Raw genomic sequence first — 18,741 nt, 5'->3', positions numbered from 1 at the left:
AATTATTTTTGTAAGGGAACATGATAAAATGGGATTATTTTGGATTTACTTTTAAAAGAAAACATATAACTAAATTCTAGACGAAAAAAAGGAAAATGAAATCACACTTCTTGATTAACGTGACTGAAATTAACTTAATTTATTTAACAGCTAACAAATTCAATTCACGACCACACAAATTAAATATCAAAATAATATTTTTTCAAGCTTTATTTTTACTTATAATACGTACACTATAATACACATTATGCATTTTTCACAAATGCACACATTATGCACTTTTTTTGTTCCGAATAATACAGATTGCCACCCAAATCTAGAAAAAGAAATTCCCTGAGATTTTCCCGTACGTATAGGCCATATTAGAGGAAACGCACGAACAGCACTCATATGCTAATTATAATGGAATAACAATGCTCCATAGTTTTAATGAGTAGAAAGAGCAAGGAAAAAACCATGAATATAACCTTACTCGAAACAAAAAGTGTATTTAAAGAATGTTTATATTTACATAGAGAAAAAAATTTCTCCTTATTTATTACCTAGAATTTAGCAAGATAAAATTCACATATTCATATATTAATCACCTGTCATGCTCTTTAATTGTAACACAAAAATATAGAGTTGAATGAAATAAAGCGCAAAATAAATTTTTTTATTATAATGACGCAAACCATTTGATGATTACTGCGCAAAAATCATTACAAAGCAAGATTTTTTAAATTTATTTTTGTCTATTCTTATATTTGGAGATCAATTTCTGCTACATCTGCAGATTTTTTAGTCATCAGTCATTTTTTAGTCAAATTCTTTAGACTACAAAATATTAGAACTGAAATCATCTAAACGGAATGCTTCATTAAATGATCCAAGCTGTTCTTTGTCTTCATTTTTTTAAAAAAATTCAGAAAAATTTCAAATTGGATCACTGCATATTCAGAACATACTGGAGAAATGTGCACTTTAGTATAAAATTACCATTCGTTTTTCACTTAATAATGTGTTGGTTGTTCCATAAATTTGGGTTTAAATAAGATGCAGTTTTTAAAGCATTAAAGTTTTTGGACATGCATTCAAATTTTTTTATAGCATTCTTCACAAATATAAAACACTGTTAACGAAAATATTTTTTCTTTCAGTTTCTGTAGCTCCACTGTAAATAATTTGTAGTCATTATTCTAACATCATTCATTTTTCTCAGTCTTTTATTTTTAGCCTCATCAAGCTCTATCAAAAATAAGTGTTTAATGTTTTTGCTTCTTCAATTATGTCTATTTATTATTAACAAACGTGAAAAGATTTTCTTATAAGAAAGACATCATTGGTTCAATTGCCTGAATTTTTTAAGGGAATAGCTGAAGAATATTAGCAATAGAAGCGAAGCTAATTTTAGAATCAATTTATCCTGACATGCATGTATAATATTATCACTTGTTGCAGATCCAGTCAAAGTTTCTTTTAATGAAATCTATTTTTGATGTTGTCTAAAAGATTTAGAGCATGTTCGTAAACATTGACATTTTCTACCCAACATTAAAACAAAATTTCATTGCAAATTCAAAATCTATAATTTCCAGGATATAGGCATGCCCAACTGGACTATTTTTAAATATTCTATGCATTGATCTTAGAGTAACGTTTACTTCCCATCGAGTAGAAGTTCATACTGAAATGCTCCATGGATTATGTGTAATCCAAAAGTTCCTATATCTAAAATTTTACAGTCATTTTCGCATGAAAGTTCTTCTTTAATATGTTTTAAAATTTTTTATTTTACATTTAGTCCATATAAACTAATTTATGAAAGTAAATATATGTAAAAAACGATATAACTTCTTTAAAATTCTGAAACAGTTCTTGAGCATTATTATGCCTCAAAAAATACTGACTTCCAATATCTTGTAGAGATTCTATGGGTTTATTCATGCCAGTAACTTGCTATAAAATCCATTCGACATTTTTGTGAAATGTGATTCAAAGTTTCATCAAAGCATATTAAAATATTTTAATTGTTTAAAAATTTAAATTGTTAAAAAAAGAGATTGTATCAAAAATGGACCTAATCTTTATTAAATAATATGAGGCATTTTTGTATGACCAAACCTACCATTTTTGCATGACTTTTTTTGACTATTCCATTATCAATGAACATGTTGTGAAATTATTTCTGATATATTACTAATGCATTAAAATATGAATGTGACTGAACAAGTTTTAATGACCATAAAAGTTCAGCTTTAAATTATTGTTCTTGGTCAAAAAAAGTTTGAAATTGTGTTATTTTCAGATATCAAATTTGACGTTTTCGGTCTGGACATGTCCTTTTCTCCTGTATTCCTTTCAGATACGAAGTCTAATACAATATCGATTTTTTTGACCTGGCAAGCAATTTTATATGTTTTCCTCTTTTGGTATGACTCATTGGGGCTTGTTTTCCCATATTACTTAAGCTTATTATCTTCTTACAAAGCGAACAGAACGCAGATAAAACATTTTATGGAATGTCTCTAACCCATTCAGCAAAGTCAGGTTTGATATTTTAATCTGTACAATCTGTATCAAATACCGATTTTTAACAGATCGTTATTTTTTAAAATATCTAATCTACTCTGAATAAGCTCATAATTTCTCAAATAATAAACAAATCACTCAATAAACTCACGTGTGAATAACTAAATACTATAGAAATGCTTCCACAGATGGAATGTTACTCTTTCTTTCCATCAAAGAAATTTATTCCATTTTCTCATTCAATTACAGCAATCTCGTGCATGCTCATTATCTGCAATCCAGGATCTTATGGGAAGATAACAACTGTCTATGAAATATAAATTAGACTGATCTATACAGATAACAAAAGAGAAGCGAGTAGAATAGGGGTGAGCTTCAGCAATTACAAAGTAGTTTCGTTTTTGGTGCTGTGACTACTATCTTTTATTTTTACAATGTTCAGATAGAGGCATTTTTTTTAGATGAAAAAAGGGGAAATTAGGAACTTAAAATTTCCTGTATTTTCCAATTTTTTATGGAAATTTACAAATTTCTCTGCATTTTCACTGTTTAATAGATAATTTTTTTAATTCCCTGTATTTTCCCGGTCCCCCCGGTGTAGTGGCAACCCTATACTAATAAAGATGAAACTTTGTCTGTCTGTAAAGGTGAAAAGATTTGGAGGTATTTTTAAAAATTATATGCAAATTTTAGCTATCGACATATTAGTAAAAACTGTGACCATTTTTTGTCTGTAGTCACTGTGGCCATTTTTTTTGCTAATATCTTCCAAAGGAATTCTTGCATAAAATTATTTTTAAATTGTTTCAAAGTACAAACTTTCCATGTTTATTAATTTAAATTCTGCAGTTATTTTGTCTAATTAAAAAATTATGAAATTCTTAACTCAGTGGAAGATAATAAATTAATTTCACTTCTTGCTATTTAGTCACAAAATTTTGTTCCCTTTTTAAAGTGAAGGGAAAAGTTTGCTGCTTTATTTTCCTACTTTTTGTTTTTCATACTCAAATTCTTTTTGAGAAATGCAGTTCACAAATTCAAAATTGTATTTTTAGTCAAATTATTTTGCGCTTTTCAGTGCTGACACAATCAAATTTTGGAAATAATAATAATAAAAAAAAATTCTGTTTGCTATTTTTATGCATCATCACAATTTTCAGTTTCACCGGAAATACCTGATAAAAAACCACAGAAACTTGCAATTAGCAGATGACTGAGCAATGACATATTCTTCGAGGAGTGATTCGGGGATTATGGAGATGTAATAAAATAATAGGATCTGATCATGATTTCCAATTGGCTCATCTTCAAAAGTACGAATGATGATTTCAAAAAGAAAGGGTATAAAAGGGTCTTCTCTGCTGTGCAAGTTTGCTATATCCAGTTTCAAAGAAATCTAAGTATCTATTCTCATTTTTTTTTGGTAAAGAACTTTTTTTCAGTTTGAATACAAGTGAGTTTAAATTTATATTTATTTTAATATGATATTTATTTGTAATTGCTTTAAGAAATAAGTAATTAAAAAATCGACAAATTTCATAAATAATTTGATTAGATGAATGTTTTAATAAATTTTTTTCTTGTTTACGCAAAAGTCGATGATGATATAGAATAGAATGTAAAGTAGCAAAGATTATGTTATTGCCCTTATTATTGAAACTTTTCGGGAATTTTCTCATGATATATACAGTTTCTAAATTATTTATATATGTTTGTTTTATTATCTAAGAAATTTTTAAGGAAATTGTAAGTCAAAACTATTTTTATTTTTACAAAAAGAAACTATTTCGCGTGGGGAACTAATAATTTAAGGAATAACTTTTAATAACAAATAACTTTATAAATACGTCACCTTAGAAAGTATTAATGTAATAAATCCATTAACGCGCAGTATTCATTTCTTATTTCTATTTAATATAATATATGTAAAATATTTTGTCTCTGAACAAAAGCAGTCGGATTTTAATGCTATCGTATTTTTCTTGTCCTTATATTGTTGTAATATTTTCAAAGTAAATTATTATTTTATATCTTTATTTTCCAAATAAGTTTTATTTTCTCGTAAACGAAGCAAATAAATCATTAGAAATTTGACCTCGAGGTTTTTAAAAAAACCTCTATTTTGGAAACCCATTTTTAAACAGAAAAAAATATCATCTTTTAAATTATATTTTTTTTCTTCGAATATTATAATTTAAACACGAATTAAGCTAAAATATTGGAAATTGTATAAGTGTTTTACATAAGAATTGCAGAATTATATCTCATTTTTAATAAAATCCTTTACATTGAGAAAATTGTCTTTCGGTAAACGAAATTCACTGTTTTGTGTTATCACTAGAAATATCGCTCTATATATAATTTTGGACCAAATCCATCAAGGGAATGGCTGTCCATCTGTGTGTCCAAATTGCAAAAAGTTAGAGAATTTTAGAGTTGTGGTTATTTTGCCAAAATTATATATCTGTGTCAAATTTTATAACAAATCAGTCTGAGATTACTTTAGATTTTCTTTTTAAACGTCTGTGTAATTCGAGCACGAAAATACAAGAAACAGACTATCTTGATTATTTAAATTTAATAAATGATATGGATGTCAAATTTATAGACCTGTAGCGTTTATTCAAATTAGGATAAAGCTAAATACAAAACATGGGAAAGTATAGGTATACATGAGAATGTCAATTGGATATTACTTTTATATGTTACCATTTGATTTACATATCAGTAAATTTTCATTCTTGCAGATGGATAGAAAATAAGAAACAGTTTTTTATGGGAGTAGGCATTTAGCTCATAGCATTCAGTCATGGTATGAGTATTTTGTATCATTCGCTTTTAAATCATGTTTAAAACTAGCTTTTTTTTATTATGGATTCTGCTTCAGTATGCTTATGACTAATTATGTTATTGTTATAAAAATAAAATTTTGAAAATTGTGTTGTTGCTTTATATTCTAGCTTTTTTTTTCTCCTAATTCAATCAGTACATAATATTTTATTCAACGAAAGTAAGAATCTATAATTCTTTAAATTCGAATTTAAATTAAATTTAAATTCGCCAATGATATAGAGATAACTTCATTCTCTCAACTATTTATATTTAAAATATTTTTTGATGGTGTGGGAAAAGAAATCGTAATTTTTATTTATAAAATATTCTATAGCTTCATCCTCAGAATTTTTAATGCAATAGGAAAGAATGGGGGAGAGAAGGGAATAATGGGGACTCTCCTTTTATTTAAGAGAATTTTGTAATAGTAAATTTACTAATAATTTTTCACAGACCAATTTTCAATATTCATTAAGTGATCTTTTAAGTGAAAAGTGACAGCAATTCTTTTGTCCAGCAATTTATTTATTTTAAAGTAATCAACTTTCCAAACAAGTTCATTTAAGCGGTATCATCCTCTGTGGTAGGTAATTCTTTCTTGTAATGAGTAGAGGAATATACCACATGTGGATTTGAGCTCAAAGTTTGTCAATAAGGAGTAAAAGTACCATTTTTTATAAATTCTGTAAACATAAATGTAAATATGAATATAATTTCATCTAAAATTCACGCACTTTAATAAATAGGGAACAAATTAGTAAAATTGACGATCATTAATCATTAAACTAAGATGACAAAGTTAAAGTTCACATACCTTTCACACCCGTAGCAATCTTGGCGAGTTCCAATAGAACAAATTGAGTAATTAAATTCATTACCATCTTGTAACTTTCAAAACTTATATTCTTTGAGCACTGAATGTATGGCATTGTTTACACTTTCTAGAATTCTAAGGCACAAAAATGTTTAGCTCCTTTTTCCGCAATACCTTTGCAGGCTTCTGCAATGTTGTTATTCAGTTTCCTCTACATTGTAGATTCCTTTTTTAATTAATCTGTATTTTTTAAAAATTACTTGTAAATTTTTTAAATAGTTTTTGATTTATTCTTAGTTAAAATCCCTGATAGGGTTTATGATTGCAGAATAAATGATATAAGCGATTCAAAGATGCTATTTTTGCCGCTTTATTGAAGTCGGTTTGAATTAGAGGATTCAGCAAAATTGCATGCCAATTTTCGAATACCATCCAAATAATTTTTGGTCATCTTTAGCGAATACTTTTTCTTGGAAAACTGAGTTAACTGGCTTCCTTCTAAAATGTTTTTCTGAAATATTATATTGTAGAAATTTGTTTCATGTAAGGCGGATTTAGGGGTTCCAAAATATCTCCTCATTTCCTTGATTGTTTGGTCACTCTTTAAAACGGCTTCGTTAGCTGTTTTTAGTTGAGCCCCATTCCACGATCCTTGAATAGTTTTTTGTATAGTTTCCAGACATCTATAAAATAAACAAGGTATACAGTAGGAAAAGAATTTTTAGTACTAGTAGTATCACACAATTATTTTGACAAGGGGTAATTTTGACAATTATTTTGACAAGGGTACAAATTGTCATATTGCATGGAATTACTCTAAGCGAAATTGATTCCTTTAACATGTAGTGTTCCAATTAAAATTTGCTAAATTTACTCAAAAATAGCCTATTATATTGAAAAATACTGAGCCTCATAATATTTGCAGACAGAAGTTGTTTATTGCTTACAAAAAAAATCATACCTTAAAAGCTGGAGGTTTGAAACTATAAGGAAAGCATTAATTGTTTGCAACATTTGAGAGTGCTCAAAGAAAATGAATATGCGATCAATTTTTAAAATAAACGCATAGTATATCCGAGTATGAAAGAATTGGGAAATGAAAAATATTCAAACTCGAAGGTAAACTTATGATTACTTATCTATGAATTCAATTTATAACCCGATTAAAAATAAAGAATTACATAACTTACAGAATAAAATTCAAATAGCATTGACAAAAATTAGAAATGTTCTTATTCTTTAGAATGCGCTGTTTATTCAATATATCATATATTATCACAATAAAATCTGCAAGATTTATTTTCTTTAAAAATTGCAAACTGAGCGCAAACATCAGTAAAATCGTTTTCATAAATTATGTTTTTAAAGAAATATAGAATTCTATATAAATATCAAAGAATTAAACTTCTCAAGACTTACTGCATCGCAAGAGAACTGTAACATAAAAACGTTTGGAAGAATAAATATCTGAGTTAATATTGCCATTTTCTGAATTAAAAAACAAATCAGAATGTTAAGCAATAATTTTTTGTTATTAAAGCAAACGATAATGAAAATAAAATGGAAAATGTCTAGAATTCAGAATACAAAAAAAAAAAAAAAAAAAAAAAAAAATGTAAATACGCGAATAGAAATAATAAGCATTAAGAATTAAAGGAAAAGTATATTTATAAAATTAAAAATGTAAAATACTAACGAATAATAAAATTCCTCTTTCATGTTTTAAATGATTACAACTTTCTGTCTTAAATAAATAAATAAAAAAAATGTTTCGTGAGTTCAATAAAAAAACTTATAAAAATCATTGATAAATAAAAGCTTTATTTAATTATATACTCACTAATTCAAAGAATAATTTCAAAAATATTTCAGGCAACAAATGAAATTTAAGCATTATTTTATAATAATACTTAATAATAATAATAAAATAAAATTAGTAAATATAAAATATTAAAATTTTATAATAATAAATTAATTATTATCAAATTAATAAAATATATGCAATTTTAGGTATGTATTTTATTTAATAATAAAAAAATTGTATTATTATTAACTCGTATTATTTTGCTTCTACACTTTTAAACAGCTCAGTAGCATTCATAAATGTCATAATTCAATACAAAAATTATATGTAATATACAATATGTCAAGTATTATATGGCTTGTCATTTGAATCATAGCAATAAAACATTCCAAAAATAGAAGATCTTATTTAAAAAAAATAGAAGGTGTTATCTGTTAGAAAAAAGAAAGTAAACTATTGAGTTTACAACTTTACTTCTACCATTCATTTTTCGGAAATTCGAGGCTTTATTCTTAAAAAGTAATTACTTATTCATAATAATTACAAATACTGTCCGTCACTAGCTATTATTTTTTCTCATCATTATGGCAACACTCAGTCTACTATGTCTTATGGTACTGTCAAAACTTCTCTTTCAATCCAAGGCTCAATGGTATCAATTACATTTGATACCCATCCTCTGTGATGGAATCGAATGTTCTGCATTCGGTTTGAACAGCTTATAATAAATCAAGTCTTGCTGATCCCATCAGATACAGAGCATAACCTTTGCACCATAAATATGGATTTGGAGAATTAACATAATTCAAGATATATTCTTTCACTAAGAGCGGATTCACCGTAAATGTTTAAGAGCAATCGAAATGACTCGGTTACAGTTTTCTTCGAATGAAAATAGAAAATAAAAACTTTTCACCAATGACAAGAATTGGAAACCAGTCATTTTCGAACCCACTTATGTGGTATTGCCCTTATGTGGACAGATGTCCAAGCTTATAGTGTGACATTCTTGATCTGCCAATTTCGACCATTCAATTACCGCTGAAACCATCTATTGAAAAACAACAGAAGCAAAGTTATACACCTAATAGTTAAGGGTTTAGTAAAAAATTATTTAAACATTTCTAAACTAAAAAAATATCTTATTCTTTATTTTCAGAATTTCATATAAAGTGAAAGTCACCATGGGAAATACAACCAGAAGATCAAGACTGTCTATCATGAATGGTATTCGTTATCCTGAAATGTTTTCCCCAAAATGCTTCAAGGAAGCTCTGGAATATAAGCCAACACCAGAAGACGTGATCATTTCTACATATCCAAAATGTGGCACCACTTGGATGCAAAATGTTGTTCTCTACATCTTGCGTAAAGGAAAAGAGCTAGAACATCCAACCGATTTTATGTATATGGCGCCTTTCATAGATATGGTTGGGTTAGAAGGTATTCAGAAAATGCCACGTCCAGGGGCTATCAAAACTCATCTACCATATTCCCACATGCCATATTCTTCAAAAGCGAAGTATATTTTTGTGGCTCGAAATCCGAAAGACTGTTGCGTTTCTCATTACTATCATGTGAGAGATGATCCAGGATATGGATTCTGGGACGCAGAGTTTAGTGAATTCTTCGAGTTGTTCATGGCAGGGGAAGTAGAAAATAATGATTATTTCGATCATCTTTTAGATTGGTACCCTCATCGAAACGACCCAAACGTGTTTTATACAACATATGAGACAATGAAAAAAGACATAAAAAATGTCGTCTTAAAACTTGCAAAGTTTCTTGGGCCAGAATACTTAGATGCTATTGAGAAAGATAATATCGTCTATAATAATATAATTCTTCATAGTGGAATCGACTACATGAAAAACATGTTTGCTAAATTATACAAATCAGAACGAAACGGCGTAAATTGTCACCAAATGCTCTATGGGCGACAATATATGTATAATTTTATAAAATCTATGAATCCGCCACATGGTATTCCGAAACGTCAGTTCATTAGAAAAGGAATAATTGGAGATTGGGAAAACCATTTTTCTTTTTATCAAAAAGAAAGAATCAATAAGAAGTTCTTTGAAAAAATGAAAGGAACAGAAGTTTTAAATTGGTTTCCTATAGAATAAATCTATTTAATCAATTTTTTTTCTAAATTATATTAAATAAAACTTTAAACGAATCTAATGTCTTCAATATTTGTTTACTTTTACAAAGAAATATACTCATGTTAAGTAAAGTTATATAAACTTTTAAATGTATTGTTCTCTTTAAATCATGTTCTACATAAAAAATATCTAGAGATAACTATTTTGACATGTTCCAAGTTTTATGTTGAACTCTTTGTTGGAAATAAGTTCTGTTTTATTTTTAATTTCAAGATAAAATTTCCAAAGAGTTTTGAGTTGAATCTCTAACTTCTGTGAAAAAAAGTACCTACATTTGTGACTGCATACATTATTACAAACTAAACAATGAATCAACAGTCAACAAAATTCCAGTAAAAGCAATATTTTAGTTTTAAATTATGGATGGATCATTTCATGGAATCACTTTCTTTTCTAATTCAAAAGTAAAACAAGCAGTATTATCTTGTTTCCTTGTGCAACAGCGGAGAGATTCCTGTTTTATTCTGGCGTCATTCACCGTACAATCATAAAATTGGTGTCATTTGAAAATATTTAACGTATTCTTAAACCTTTTCAAAAAAAATTCGACCCTTTACAATTTTTTTTTTAATTAAAAAGTTCGTAAGGGGTCGTTTATATATTGAAATAAGAGCAAATTTCAGTTTCCAAAGATAACACCCATTTTTCTCTACAAATTTTAAAACTACATTAAAAGTTAGTTTCGGAAACCAAGTTTCAATAGTTTAGGTTTATTCATTACGAAGTTATCATTTAACAAAATTTTGACTTCCTAATGTTAAAATTAAATTTTAAACCTCGTTCATATCGTAAAAATTACAAAGTTATTGCCTAAACTCTTTTTCTTATGAAAATATATTCTACACATTTTGCTTACATATTTAAAATGAAAAGGCGATTTTTAATGTGTGAAAAAATCACAACATTCGAGTTTGAAATTTTTTAAATTGCAACATACTTAAATTTTTGATATATATCGAAGAGCAAAAGACCATTTTAAGGGGATATGTAAATTTTCAGCTCATTTCTAGGAGTAATTTTCCCGTTACATTACGTTTTCTATATTGCTCCTGAAACGATGCAGTTAGGAGCGCATTCATATTTTTCAAAATATCGACAGGTTTTTATAAGGAAATGAAATGCTACTCATTATGCATTCCTTGAAATAAATATCGTTTTCTGCATTGTTATAATAAAAAAATATATTTTTAAAATTTGTCCACAGCAAAGAATATGAAATCGAATCTTAAAATATTCTTTGTCATATTATTTTATTAACAATTGCTACTTTCAAATGTGGAGGACAGTTTCTGTCGTTGTAAAAAATTAGCATTTTTACTCGTCACCTCATATGATGTCATTTACAGAATATAACAAATTTTAAAGAAATGGAAATTTCATTATTACTTTGTTAACTATTTAATCTTCCAAACATTCTATTAAATTGTAAGTATAATTAATGATTAATTAGATTTGTAATTATAATTAAATAATAAAAAATAATTTTATATCTTTTACTCATGTAACAAATCTTTCCATTTTGGTGTTTTCAGCGTGGAGTAATCGATGGAATAATCGAGCTCAAGTGCAATTTAAACAAAACATTCAATGCTCTTGAATATTCCTTTTCTGAAAAAAAATAAAAATTCTTCTAAAATTTTCGCTATAAATATTTTGTAATGAACGAAACAGCAAACGATTTAACTATGCTTTAACGATACTTTAAAAGTATGACAAAAAAATACTATTACGATTCCCAGTGAATAACTAAATTTTGTATATTTAAATGTGGAAACTCCCTTAATAGAAAATATCAAATATCGTCCGATGTAATCAAGGCAAATTAACCAAAAGCTGCACTCGATTTTTTTCCATGGAACATCTACTCATGACATCAAAAAAGAATGTTGCCATAGGAAATTTCAAAGTTTGTATAATTTTAAATATGTAGACATATAAATAATAATTTATATGTCTACATATTTAAAATAATACATATAATAATTTATATAATATATTTATATAATAATTTTAAATATGTACGAAATTTTGTCCATTATTAAAATTTTAGACACAGCATCTTTTAGTATTCACTATTACATTTAAAATGGTAATTTTAAGTTTCACATAAGATGAACGATTGCGAAATAAATCTGGGCGGCTCCTTTTTTTTTTTTTTCCACGACTGTATTATGTAATTTTATTCTACATTATAGGGCAATTATTACATTTGATGTTTATTCATTACTTTTTACAGAGTTAAGAAATATTAATTATTTTAATTTGACTTTACCTTATTAGCTAAAGCTATTGCGCGGAAGTTTCATAATATTTTTTTATTCTTAATTAAATGATTTAATTGAAATTAAATATAACCGGCGAAGTAGCCAATCGCCAAGGCGACAAATAACAAAATAAAAATTTATCTAGCTAGGCTATGCTAATTGTAATTCTATTAATATAGTAGCAAAAAGCATTTCTTTCCCTCAAATACGCAAATTCTCACAATTACGTAAAAAAAAAAATAATTTAATTGCAAAACGAACTTGTTTTCACTGAATCATGATGGCATTGGCAGAGATGAAGAAAAAGACTGAAATAAACTAATAAAAGACAGGAAAAGCAATATTAAAGGAAATATTTTTGTTTCACTAACTTTCGATATGTTTTCTCTCACACACGATGATACATATGGCGGACTATACATAAAATTGCTGTTTGTGCAACGCGAATAGGAATTTGCTGAATCTTGCATTCGATGGACGTTTTCAAATGAGACTCAGTCTGCAGACTTGGTGTGTACGTTTCAGGTATTTTCACTGCCACAAATTTATTATAGTGAGATAAAATGAAAGCTGCTTGAGCATAAAATAGCTCATAATTCTCCTATCTTTAAAATATTGCATTAATAAATTGACGAAAGACCTGTTTGCCTTTATACGATGTCAGACATTTGCTGTTGCAGATAAGGAATTTTGCAATGGTCAACAACGATTCATAATAATCACTCGTTATTGTTGTTTCTTATGGCACTTGCCATGGACAAGCCCGCTGTTCGAAGACAGCCGATTTAAGCCTGAGGGGGAGCGCCTCTTGTTTCTATAGTAGCCAAGTTTCTAGGGCCAAGAGAACGACTAGGCTACACACACGTCACAACCAGTTTTACGGGGTGGACTTCATTCACCCATTTCATTCACTCAACCACAGATCGTAATTTAGACCTGAATTAGAGAACGATCACCCCTGATCCACTACCCCCAGTGGTATTACTCTCGACTTGGAGGACTTTGTGACTATGACCGATTTAACGAGCGTCAGCCACCAAGCACGTGGGGAATCTTCGGCCGGCGGGGTTCGAACTCGCAACCTAAGGGACGTAAATCCGACGATATACCAACCAGGCTATCCCGGCCTATAATCACTCGTTAATAGGCACATTCATATAATATCTTTTATATAATGAAATAAAAGTAAATACGTCTTAATTCATATAAAATTCAATGAAAATTGAATATATATTAATGACGATGCATTATTGACGTTAATATGCATTATTGTCGATGTAGAAGAAACTGTTGATCATTACTTCTTTTCTCAAATTGTGTAATTGAACTGCATACATTTGCTTTTCCGTATTCTTCCGTATCAGAGTACGTTAATTTTGATTACCCTAATTTAAAATTATTTAATAATAAGGCCAGACATTTTTTTAACTTATAAAGAACCTCATTATTTTACATCCATACAATAACACAGCATGGAACTTTTAAATGGCAATAAATCAAGAATGTGACTAGAATAATACATAAAAATCAGTTTTAATAATACCTTTTGAATTTTAATTTGAATAAATTCGACTGCAGTTTTGTTCGTTAAGTTCAAATCGTTATCCCATTGGCCTTCACTTTCTTTGTTCTGAAAAGGTCACCATATTGTTCAAATTTGTTAAGAAGCTTTGCCTACATCTTATATTTTAACTAGATAGAAATCATACGAGTTTCAAAGACAGTGCATATTTAGTTGTTAATTGCTGATAAGTATAGCCACTTCAAAGCAATGCAAATCCAAAAGAAATTTCAAGGATTTTCATTGCAGGCCGAAACCCCATGCCGTTTCTTTACTCAGATTTATTTACATTAGTATTACCAGATATTCATAGTTTCAGGTGAAACTATAGTTATACTATTATAACTATAGTTTCACCTGAAACTATGAATATCGGTTCTTTTAAGAAAAATCCAGAATCCACGCAGAAGGATAAAAGGAGTAGTTGAAAGAAATTACTTTTGTGTGCATAAATGATGTGGATATCAATGCCGATTGCATTAATATTTATGAGAATTTTAAATTCATTATGTAATATTCCGATTTAATTTTCATAAATTGCCTGGTGGTAATATGGACATTCTTAGTTCAGACTAACATTGTGATGGTTATGGCAGAGATGAAAAAATGAAAAACACCTGATAATGTGGTTATGGATACCATCTCTACTTTTTAAGTTTTTACAATTTTTCGCTTCGTTCTTGATTTCTAAATTAAAATTAATTAATTAAAAAATTAATTAATTAATTAATTAATTAATTAAAAATTAATTAATTAATTAAAATTAAAATTAAAATTTCTAGGAACAATTTTTACTTTCTTGCATACGAAATATAAAATGAAATATTGTAATAGTAAAAAAAAAATTCTAGCTAGAGATTTAAACGAATCTTCATTTTTCAGATCTGCTTGAATCCGCAAAACACATTTTTCGAATATGTCTGTTCGTGAGCCCAATAATTCATAAAATCTTTGAGCTAGACAAATACGATTTCTTATATGGTCTCTACGCCACATTTGTAGATTTCTTTCAAACGTTGAAGGAAATCCATTCAAAATTCATTCATTTATGAAAGGATATCCGAAAACAGGTTAATACGATATCCACGGGAAGAAGAGAGCAAGATGTATAAGATTTGGTGCACAGAATTAGTATCAAAGTGTAGATTCATATCAGATTTTGAATGAAATCCGTGAGGGGATGACCGTCTGTCGGTCTGTATTTTCGCACGCATGTAAACACGATACACAATAATCGCAATGCAGTGAGAATAGTTTCCACGAATTTTTCTCGCATACACTTCAATAAATATGATATTCATTTCTCCCCAAACTTGCATAAAATTTGTGGACCTCTAGCAAAACTTTGAATGCCACCATTCATTTTCAAATTTTTATTTTTATTAAAATTGCATAAGAGTAATATGAATTTGTATTTCTTCTATTGTTCTCTCTCTTGCTCTGAATTATGAATGAAAAAGAAAATATAAAAACGTGTAATTTTTAATAGCTGAACACATTTTGTTAAATTTCTCACATACAGTTAATAATTATTCTCATGTAAATTTGATATTACATATTAAGCATTTGTTTTTAAATATTGATAATAATTTAAAATTACATTATTTTGATTACGAAATTTTTGATTATGGCTCTATTAGTAAAGGGTATTATTCTTTTTTTATTTGTATTATATTTATATTGTAAGTGGTAAAAAAGATATTAGAAAAAGTCTGCTCAATGAACAAAATTTAAAAGGATTAAAGAGAATGAGTTTTCGCATGAAGAAATTAAACAAAACTGATCAAGATAACGATATTTATTTTTACATAGACTCATTGATTTATTTACAAAAAAATCAATGCATCTATGTAAAACACAATGTATTAAAACTGTCATAATCAAAATTATTTAAAATTATAAAAGCATGCAAAATATTTTGAAGAATATAATAGTTTTAGGGAAAACATGATTTTTATTTTTTATCGAGATAATTCAATTTTAGATAATCAGTTATTAAACGCTTTGCCATCAATTACAATTTGTACTAAAATGCAAAACTAGACATATTCTCAAAAAGAAGCATAATGAAATAAATATATGCTCACGTAATGTTTGTTAAATGCATCAACCTGAATGTTGGAGAATTCATTGCTTATCTAAAAGCACAGAGAAAAAGATTCAGAGGTCACACTTCGAAATTTGGTAAACGATTGTAGCGCCACCTCTGTTGATGTCTTTGTACGGGAACTAAATGAAAAGCTCGAATCTCTTTTCTCTGGGTCTAAAAGAAGAAAACCCAATGTGATGTCACAGTTGCAGTTAGAAATATGCAATTAGATATTAGAATGAAGATTTACTATATCTTTGGTATAGTTATTCGAATTATGGACTTGAATGAAATATTTTTTGTTTTACATTAATTTAATTAAATGTATAAAAATTATGAGCCTTTTAGAAAATATTTAGGTGTAAATATTGCGCCCTTTCTGTTCATTTTAGATAGAATATTCGACTCTGTCTCAAAAAAATTAAACCTTGAAAACATCTTGGATTTATAATTTTTTTGTCTATCTTGTCATTAGAGATCAATGCAGAATTTTCAATTTTCTCTTTTCTTTTCATATCTTTTCCAGTTGTCATTTTATTTTTGTTGTCGCAATACCTAAAAAAATCATCAAAAAATCGAATTTTTTTATTGGCTTAGTTGATATATTGGATCTTTTTAAATGTGAAAGTAAAAGTTTAAGGCTATATTAATATTTTTATTAAGTTATTGAAGAATTTTTGATATATGACGGGATAGTAAACAATGTTGCCACGCCTACTTTTCAGATAGTTTGCCAGAATAGGGCACGATAAAAAATGAATTATTATCTTTTCTACCACTCACAAATATACAGTTAAAATCACTTAGAACTGAATGTGAGTCAGAAGTCACTTAGTTTTATTTGCATGCGATTTTCCTTATAAGAATCAAATTTTTAAATTTGAGGGGGAGGGGTTGTTATTGCAGTTCGTTTCCAATTTTTAACACACTTTAAAATAATGAAAATAAAAGTGATAACTATTTTTATATATGTTGTTAATTCATGTTTCTAGCATAAATGTGCATTTAATCAACTCTGAGATATGTATTTATTTTTTAAGTTGTTATGATTAAGATTTGTGAAATATTAATCATTCGTTGATTTTTTTTATATATTCATTACAGAAGCATAATATTTTATTTTAAAAAAATTAGCAGTATTTCATTTTAAACAATTTAGAATTAATTAGCATTTTTTAAAAAGTTACAGACAAATGGGATGAATTTTATATTATGGCATTGGTGAATGCAATTTATTTTTCGAAAGCCTAAGACTTTCTTTAAAGAAAATTGCAGTAGGCGTATAAAATTTTTGGTCAATGATTCAAAATATACATTTTATGAAACATTCAATGGAATTAACTCTAAGATGTGTAGTAATTTTTTAAAGAGTTTAAAGTTAAAATGCTCAAATAAATGCATTTTTCAGAAATTTTTGTTCGTTTCACAACTAATAATGATGATATAAATATCATTAACACAAAGAAATCCATAGTAAGTTTCAAGTAATATTTTGGAAGCTGAAAATTATCTGAAGGAAAAAAATTGTAGAAAATTTAAATTTTACAAAATTTTAGAAATAATTCACATTTTTTATGGGGGACAATCATAGAAAATAAAATTAAAATTAAAAAAAATAATTCAGATGTCACTATGTTGCCTTAACATTAGTTGCAGAAAAGGCTTATTGACAAGTGATTTACAGGAAATTTACCTCTTTAATGACCGTTCATGTTCTTTTATTGTTATTATTTTATCCCTCATTTCTCTGGCATTTTCTTCCGATTTGACTTTTTTAATATATATTTTTGTTGTTTATCTTTTTGTACATTATAAGATTTTGTTTATTTTTTATTTATTTATTTATTTTGCTATAATTATTTCTTTTTATGTATCTGTGTGTGTGAGGAAAATCGGTTTTTCATTGGGTTTTTTTTTAATTAATTCTTTTTCTATCCACTTAAGTTCTAAATAAAAATTCATTAACCTCTTAGTCGCATGGTCTTTCGTTTTTCTCATGTTTTTCAAAGTCTAATTATTATAACTTTAATTGTCTAGCATATTTTAACATAACGTAAGTCTATTTAGCTTTAGTTTAGCTTAAAAATCAGGTGACTCCAACTTGTACCGAGTCATCTCCTTTTCGGGCAAATTTTCGTTTCACTTACAAATCAAGCTCGAGTGCCCTTCTTCTCTTTCTTTTTGGTATAAAGGTGTCATTAGATGCAATTTATTTTATATAATTTGGTTTTCTTTTTTAGCTATCAATTATGGAAGAACAACATCACAAAAATGCCTTCATGAAGATGAAATTTTGATTCTAACTGCTAAAAAAGTAAAAACTATTGTGTGTGTGTATGTGTGTATGTGTGTGTGTGTGTGTGTGTGTGTGTGTGTGTGTGTGTGTGTGTGTGTGTGTGTGTGTGAGTGCGTGTGTGCTTGAGTATGCGTGTATGGGTGTGTTAAAGAAAAGAAAGTCATTAAATTTAAACGACGAAAAAAAATTTTCCAATTTCAAAATCTAAAGTGACTTTTTTTCTAAAATACGTTTGTCATGCTTTTATAATACCACGTGAACTAATTATATGCTATTTGAAATGCTGGATTTTTTGTACTGATTTATGTACCGATTACCATTGCAGCTATAACTTGCTGTGATGTCACATGAGCTGATTCCATCGTTATTTCCAAATGTTGAGTTTTTTGTATTTATTAAAAT

The 18,741-nt window shown here is 27.7% G+C and overlaps 1 protein-coding gene across 2 annotated transcripts; it reads left to right on the top strand.

Moving 5' to 3' along the window:
- Nucleotides 1–3,824: 3,824 nt before the first annotated feature.
- Nucleotides 3,825–10,143, top strand: LOC129968733 (sulfotransferase ssu-1-like). 2 transcript variants are annotated; one of them, XM_056082928.1, is made up of 2 exons: nt 3,825–3,964; nt 9,121–10,143. In XM_056082928.1, exon 2 carries the CDS (start codon nt 9,146–9,148, stop codon nt 10,088–10,090), a length of 945 nt encoding a protein of 314 aa, XP_055938903.1. In that variant the 5' UTR covers nt 3,825–3,964; nt 9,121–9,145; the 3' UTR covers nt 10,091–10,143. The 2 variants fall into 2 exon arrangements, with proteins under 2 accessions (XP_055938903.1, XP_055938912.1); XM_056082937.1 differs by lacking the exon at nt 3,825–3,964 and adding an exon at nt 5,259–5,323.
- Nucleotides 10,144–18,741: the final 8,598 nt, after the last annotated feature.

Source organism: Argiope bruennichi, chromosome 1, assembly GCF_947563725.1.
Source record: "Argiope bruennichi chromosome 1, qqArgBrue1.1, whole genome shotgun sequence".
Taxonomy (NCBI): Eukaryota; Metazoa; Arthropoda; class Arachnida; order Araneae; family Araneidae; genus Argiope; species Argiope bruennichi.
This window is presented reverse-complemented; position numbering and strand designations above follow the sequence as displayed.

Excerpts from the sequence above, each read along its gene's own strand:
- LOC129968733 (XM_056082928.1), top strand. The coding sequence starts at position 9,146 with ATGGGAAATACAACCAGAAGATCAAGACTGTCTATCATGAATGGTATT.